The following is a 7,824-nucleotide window of genomic DNA, read 5'->3' as shown; positions in this document are numbered from 1 at the left end:
TGGTATGTCATTAGACCCGGGACAGGTTAAACTGGTTTGGGATAAGAATGAGGGCCATTCTAATCTAAACGTCTGCATGTCATTTATTGTGGGAACGTGTATTTCCTGTCTTTTAAAAATCTCATACTTCTTACAAATAATTCGTTTGATGACTATAGATGATTTATTGGGTTCAAGAATAACCTTAATTTTGATGGGGAAACAATATTGTAGCCTTTTAGATTAGTTTTTTTCTTTGATATTTACACGTCAAACATAACATTGATACTTTCGTACAAAATATAATAGTGACACCTTTAAAAAAAAATATTAACTATATGTATTAACAAAAAATGATTAGAAACTTTTGGCCTTAAATATTTTAGTCAAAATTGCAATACAGATATATACATGCATACAGCTAATAAAAAAAATCAGCGCATGGTATATAGAACAAACATATCAAATTGCAGATAATCATTTTTGAATATCTTGCGTAGAAAGAGTTTAGTCGGGTAGTTTGGGATAATCAGTTACCATTTTTGTGTTTTATTCTCTTAATAGACAACACTTCCGTTACTGATTTATTGAAACACACAGAAAAATTTGCATCTACTAAAGGCAGATAATAAGATGTACTGATATCATACTAGGTTCGTCCAATATGTCGATCGATTAGAGACTCTTTGGAACTGGTTACTGTCAATTTTGTTTAAAGATCACATCCATTTTGACTTGTATATTCCTTTGTGGGAAATATATAAAAGAGAAGGGCATAGATGAGCTAGCTGTGGAGCCATACCTTGTTACACCAAAGATCAATGATTTGATTTGACTTTCCCATGTGTCTTTCCACAGTTAGTAGCTGTCATTCTTTTCCTCGTGTCCCTCTATTATTATGTCACCATCGAATATACAAAGTTTGAAGCTCATCTTTGCATAGATCGTGAAACATTTGGGTTTGAATTTTACAAGGATAACACGATATCTTACAGTAAATAATCATTGGACTATAAGAATAATCATCAGCTTATGAGTTTTAATATTCTAATTTATAGAAAATAGCGATGCATTCAAAATGTTCAAAATAGTTAGTGTTAATACTTATATTAACAAAATACATTTATTTTCTTCCACGACTCATCATAAAAAGTTGAACAGTTTGATACTTAGATGAGCTAGGATGATTTAAGGAATAAGGATACATGATCTTTGGTGAAAATAAATTTTAAAAATACTCCTATAAAATATTTGAAAAGAAGTCTAATTAATATAGTTGCAAAAAAAGTAATTAATATTTCAATAAAATATCATACAACATTCCATTTTCTAACCAACTTAACTCTCTCCCATGCTTCATTTTGGGAGGCAGTAACCAGTATCCACATTCTTCTCATTGCATTTATTATGATTATTTCTTAATAAATATTCATAATATTGAAAAACGATTGGATGTTTTTTAAGACCTCTCATGATACGTCCTCGCTCATAAAAGATGGATGCATTCACCTAGCCCGCCCTGGGCATTCGGTAGAGCTGGAAATTTTAATCTTGGGACCCATCCCGTATGACTCGCAGCGGGGGGCAAGTGCGGGTCAAATGATTTGAAATATTTGTATTGCAAGGCTGATGCGGGTTAAGTTACTTTTTCGTGGGACAGTAAAACCTAAATTGTCAGTATCCGCAACTTGCAAAATTAAAAATATATATTTTAAGAAACATTTTAATATATAATAATAAATAATGAAATTTATAAAACTATTAATTAAATATATATATTTTATATTAATTAAATTTTAAAATATAAAAGTAAAATTTGTCTTATTATTAATATTATCGACAAATTTTGGCGGAACGTATATAAATTTATTTCTTTACGAACTGTGTAGGTCTGTTTTCAAACAAAGAGTTATTCAACCCGCGGGTTGGCGGGGAAAGTTTGAACCACAACCCAGACCTATATTTCGGCTCTTGGTGCTGGTCTTAGTTCTTAGGTTACATGGTTTTCGAGGTTTAGGATATGTTCAGATATTTACAAAATTCAATTTGATCCTTTGGTTCTTGGTCCGGTTCGGGTAACAAAGTTAGGAACTAGCTAATATCCGAGATAATTTTGGATTCTATTTCGGTTCTGGTTTTTTTGGTTAATTTGGATTAAAAAATCAGAAAATTTTGGATTTTTAGTATTAAATATCAGTTTTGGATTTTCGGATAAAAATTTGGATAATTTTAAATATTTTGGATAAAAAGTATTTTGGTAATTTTCTTTTTGGGTATTTCGGTTTAGAAATAGTATTTTTTAATTATTTGATTATAACTAAATATAATTAATATTTATAAGTATATAAACCATATTATAGAAATTTGGATATCTATTATGTTCTTGGTTCGGTTGGATTTTTTGGTTCTAGAGATATAAAATCCGTTAAGGTAATTTGTAAATCCAAACTCCAACCAAACCTCTTTTTCCGGTCGGTTCAGGTCAGTTCTCGGTTTTCGATAAATGTGTTCATGCCTACAATCACCTATGACTTCTAAATATCAAAGATAATGTTTGAATCACATGTAAATGATTTTGAGATGGTTGCATTCAAAAATCAATAATAAGTTTGGATAATTTATCAAAATACATCTTCCTCGAACCCTCTCTAGATAACTCCGAGTAGATATTTTATACGGTCAATAAGCGCATCAACAAGGCAGAACCATGCTCGGCGCCATGGAGAATCAAAGCACATAAACACCATAAACCCAATCAAAACCGTGACATAGGTGGAACCAAGGCTCCACCACAAGACCACAACATCAATCAATCCAGTTTTATAATCTTCTTCCTCTTCTCCTTTTTCTCCTGAGCTCATTGTAGTACCACAGCTTTTATTGGTAGGTGATCCACAGAGAAGAACATTACCTAAGTAACTATTCTCACCAAAGGTGTTGAACTGTTTACCTTGCGGAATCACACCTGATAGATTGTTGTAAGAAACATTAAAGACAACAAGAGACTGCAGCATTGTGAGTTGTGAAGGTATGGCTCCATGTAACTTATTAAAAGAAACATCCAAGCTCTCTATGCTTTTAAGATTTGAAAACCTTCCAGGTATAGAACCAGACAATGAGTTCCGTGACAGGTTCAGTGAACGTACTCTCTTAAGATCTCCTAGCTCTTCAGGTATCTCACCGCTTAACTCATTACTCGACAGATCAAGACCAAACATCTGGTTAAGAGTTCCTCTCATGTACGAGTCATATCTCTGTTTCACAGCAAACTCGACTTGGAATTTAAAATCTACCGAGTAGTCTAGACCAAACCGTTCCGACACAAGTAAAGACTCGTAATACACTTCGGTGTACACATCCATAAAGTTTGAGAACATGTTTGCTGGATACCAATCTGGATCATTACCACCATCTCCTGATAGATTACTGAGACAAGAAGGTATGGACTCACGTAACATGTTGTGAGAAAGATCCAACATTCTTAGGGTTCTTAAACCGCAAAGCTCTTTGGGTATCTTGCCAGTCAAGTTATTCCCTCTCAACAGAACAACATCGATGCTCGGTGTGCTCATGAACCGGGGGATGTTTCCTGACAGTCTGTTGTTCCTCAGATCAAGCAGAACCAGTCCTTTCCACAACGTGTCTGGAACAGAACCGGTGAGATTGTTGTTGTGTAAGTCCAATATATAACCGTAGTCCGAGTCAGACCGCAGCGGTAAGGTACCGGACAAGAAGTTTCCAGAGAGGTCTAATAGCCATAGGTATGGTATGTTGAACAGAGAAGGAGGTATTACGCCGTGTAAACGGTTGTTTGAGATCCTCAGAATGTCTAAGAAGAAACCACCTAACCATCTTGGAATGGTGCCTGTGAGGAAGTTGTTGGATAAGTCTATCACTGTCAAGAGTCTTAAGTTGCGTAGTTTGTATGTGATCTTCCCAGTAAACATGTTATTGTCCATGATCAAAGTCATCAGCGACGTCGCGTCACTAGATCTTGGAACAATTGGACCAGTGAAGCTGTTGTGAGATAGCCTAAGCCATTTCAGTGAATAGCAACCAGTGAAGAGGTCTCTTGGCAACTTCCCTGAGAAGTTGTTGTATGATAAGTCCATAAACTCAAGATATTCCATTGTGTCTACAGAGAAAGGCATGTTCCCATGAAACTCATTATTTGAGAGATTCAAATGCCTCAACCTCGGAAGCATCAAACCAAAATCTTTGGGGAGTTGATGGTTGAAGTTGTTAGCTGAAAGATCAAGAAACTGTAACTTATAAAGTCTTGGAAGTGTAAGGGTGTTGAATGAGTTGTTCTGTAATAACAGAACCTGAAGCTTTGTGTTATTATTTAGCAGCCAAGTGGGTAAGTGTCCGGATAGCGTGTTGCTGGAGAGATCTAGTACCCTCAGTTCCTTCTGATACCGGAGAAAACCGGGGATGTTAGACAGGTTGCAGTTTGACAATATGAGACTCCTTAGCTGAGATTTTAGGCCAGTGGAAGAAGCACTTGTCTCTACTACTTGCAGCATACTAGACTTGGAAGAGATTTTGAAAACCTTGAGCTCTGTCAACTCAGAGATCAAATCCAAAGAGAACAAGCCTTCAAAGTTGTTATCGTGTAGCGATAAGTACTCCATGGATTTGAAGTTACTGATGAATGATGGAACCTTCCCACTTAGGTGATTTGATGAAAGATCAAGAACTCGGAGTTTGGAGAATCTTGAGAAACAGAGAGGGATTTCACCAACAAATCTGTTTTGACTCACTTGAAGCTCTTGCAACTGCTCTAGTTTGCAAAGTCCTGAAGTAATGGGTGCACAGAGAAACATCAAGACATATATATATACTCTAAAATCTGAGAGGAGTTAACATATGCCACTACTTGCCTGTCATCTGTAGTGAACCAGATAATAGATTATCACTTAGATCCAAAGCTTTGAGCTTCTTCAGTTTGGTGAGCTCTGCCATGAAGCAAAACATGCATATGGAACACACGTCAACCTCAGGAACATAGCGTATTAAAAGTGTCAAAACTAAGTAGATGACTATGTTACAAGATCTTAGTCATATAAACTACCTTTTCCTGGTAAATGGCCGCTGATATTGTTGAGCTTTAGATCTAGTAGCTCCAAATTTTTCAGATTAATCAGTTCTGTAACCACAAGGAATATCGAAACTAAGTGAAAATGATATTCAGTGTCAACCATGTCAGTAAGATTTGATTTGTGTTGGAGTATTTAATACCTTTCACAGGAAAACCACCTTCAATATAGTTGCCACCAAGAAACAAAGTCTTGAGCGACACAACCTCATTCAATAAGAGAAAAACACTCCTGTTGAAAAAATTGTAACTGAGATCAAGAATCTCAAGATGCCTGAATCTTTCAGGGCTCTTATAACCTGTAGAAACACACCAGGAGTTTTAGTAAAACTCGGGTTCGGGTTGTTTGGTTTAATAAGTTTTGGTTATTTGGTTTTTGGTAAGTTCGGTTAGCAACATTTACCGACATAAATTGAGAATTTTTTTTGATCCTTTTGGAATTCAGGTAGTTCGGTTTGCTAAAGAAAATCTACTGAAATTAACTGGAATCTTTTGTTTCCGTTAAATTTTTTTATTTAAACCCAGATCTTTCAATTATTTTATTTTTTTGGTTGTTTTATTTTTTCGATTCAAAATTTATTTAGTGAGACGAATTCAGTTTACCAAACCAAATTGAACCAATAACCGAACTTTCTCTAAAATTAACCGAACCAAAATTGAACCAAAAACCGAAAAAATTGGTTCGGTGCAGCTGGTTCAGTTCAGGAAAAAAAAATCTCAGACCTAAGAGCAACATTATTGGTGGGATGAAGAGAGAGAGGGAGAGAGTCCCTTGTTTTGCTTTTTTTTTTTTTTTTTTTTTTTTGATCATTAAAGAGTAAGGGACAGCCCTTAATTAAAAGCTTTTCCCTTCTCTTTTTTCCTCAGTCCCCACCCCCTTCCCCTAAGGGATGTCTTAAGGGACTCCCAATAACGTTGCCCTAAGTTTTACACTTAAAGAGAGAGGAAGGATCTATAAAAAGAGAGGATAAATACAGACCTTGTGTTTGGTCGAACCAGCCTCCCAAGCTACTCATCGACAGATTGAGACTCTGAAGCTCCTCAAAAGGATACAAAAAGGTTAGGTTCAGTATAGGAAGAGTATCTGAGTAACCTGATGGATATAAATCCCCAAGGGAGAGTCCAGTCACGCGTTTGTTGTTCAGGTCACACTTGACTCTTCTCCAACTGCAACAAGAGCGTCTACTAGTCGTCCTCCATCCTCGAGCAATGTCAGGATGTATATCACTACTTAACGAGAGAAAATAGGCCTTGAGCTCTAACAAACCTTGCCTTTCACTTTCGGTGCAGCTTCTACATTCTTGCATCATCAACATCATCATCATGATTATCATCCATGTTAGGCCAGAGATCATTGACTTTGCGGAAGACATTAAGTGCCAAAGGTCAAAAGAAGGAAAAAAAACAGAGGATGTAGAAATGATTCAGTCATTTTATATCTAAGACATTGTGAAACTCGAGAGCTAAAAGGCATGTGATGCAATGTGCGATGTATGAGAAGTCAAATGAGTATCACAGCAGAAAATTATATTGTTTACAATTTAAATATGGAGAACACGTAAAAGAACTCCAAATTTGGATAAAAAAATAGTGTGTGAGACGATGATACTCACATGGTTGTCCTCTAATTAAGGAATTCCAAAAGCCTTGAAGATTCAAAAAGAATTATGCCATGTTTGTTATTATATCCAGACGTTGTATCTGAATGCTAATATTCAGACGTTGTTTGTTTAGACACTATTGTATCAGTATTTACATACAAAATTTAAAATATATGTATACATTGGATGCTAGATTTACATCTAAAAAAAAACCTAAATAACCTTTACATAAATAAAAGTAATAATTAAATTAGTTATTATAATTATTATATAATACTTTTAATTGGAAAATTGTGTTTTTTTGTCGAAACCAGAAAATCTCGTTTTCCCGTCAAAACAGTAAAATTGTATTTTTCCACTAAGACCGAAAAATCACAATTTCCCATCAAAATCAAAAATTATATTTTTCCAAAAACAGAAAAACTGCAATTTCCGGTCAAACCCAAAAAATTATGTTTTTCCACCAAAATCGTAAAATAATATTTTCCTACTAAAACTGTAATTTTTTTTTGTTTTTCCGCTAAAACCGTAAAATTGTATTTTTATCCACTCTGTCAAAACCAGAAATCGTGTTTTCCGCCAAAACTGGAAACCGGAAATCGCTTTTCTCTCCAAAACCAAAAATCGTGTTTTTCTGTCAAAACCGAGAATCGTGTTTCCTCGTCAAAATCAAAAATTCATGTTTTTCTCTCAAATCGGAAAATTAAATTTTTCCGCCAAAACAATCACATTTTTTCGCAATAAAAACTATGTCATTTTTTTCTTTTTAACAACCACTTTTCAAATGATTTTATAAAATAAAAATGAACAATTTAATATCTGAATGCAAAATACTAACTATAAAAATGAATAACATGTATATGCAGTATCTAGATAGTATTCAAATGCTACATCTAGATGCTACATCAAATATAAAAACAAATATGGCCTTCGTAATGCAGAGGCCGTGCATTTCTGCCCATTGAGCTTATGATCATGTATTAAAGTTAAAGGCATTCAAGCAGCAAGCCCACCATGCTTTATTATTAGCAGCTTCAAGCAGCCCAAATTGGCCAACCATGATGGTTGCTTTGTTTTTTGTTTGACTGATTTTGCGCTTCAAAATATTTTGATATATGAGTGAATTTTTTGTTTGGTCAATTGATA

At 34.8% G+C, this 7,824-nt stretch overlaps 1 protein-coding gene across 1 annotated transcript; it reads right to left on the bottom strand.

Moving 5' to 3' along the window:
• Nucleotides 1–969: 969 nt before the first annotated feature.
• Nucleotides 970–6,957, bottom strand: LOC106436058 (receptor-like protein 45). Its single transcript, XM_048736995.1, has 5 exons — nucleotides 6,057–6,957; nucleotides 5,221–5,376; nucleotides 5,054–5,128; nucleotides 4,863–4,937; nucleotides 970–4,777 (listed from the first exon to the last, which is right to left on the bottom strand). The coding sequence occupies exons 1-5, from the start codon at nucleotides 6,448–6,450 to the stop codon at nucleotides 2,628–2,630; spliced, it is 2,850 nt and encodes a 949-aa protein (XP_048592952.1). The 5' UTR covers nucleotides 6,451–6,957; the 3' UTR covers nucleotides 970–2,627.
• Between the last annotated feature and the right edge of the window lie 867 nt (nucleotides 6,958–7,824).

This window comes from Brassica napus, chromosome A7 (assembly GCF_020379485.1).
Source record: "Brassica napus cultivar Da-Ae chromosome A7, Da-Ae, whole genome shotgun sequence".
In the NCBI taxonomy this organism is placed as follows: domain Eukaryota; kingdom Viridiplantae; phylum Streptophyta; class Magnoliopsida; order Brassicales; family Brassicaceae; genus Brassica; species Brassica napus.
Note: the sequence above shows the minus strand (reverse complement) of the source record. Positions and strands in the feature narration are given on the sequence as shown.

Coding starts and splice junctions, on each gene's coding strand:
- LOC106436058 (XM_048736995.1), bottom strand. CDS start 6,450: ATGTCTTCCGCAAAGTCAATGATCTCTGGCCTAACATGGATGATAATC. Junction 5,377..6,056: donor CTGGTTCGACCAAACACAAG/GTCTGTATTTAT, acceptor GTGTTTCTACAG/GTTATAAGAGCCCTGAAAGA. Junction 4,778..4,862: donor TGGTTCACTACAGATGACAG/GCAAGTAGTGGC, acceptor CCATTACTTCAG/GACTTTGCAAACTAGAGCAG.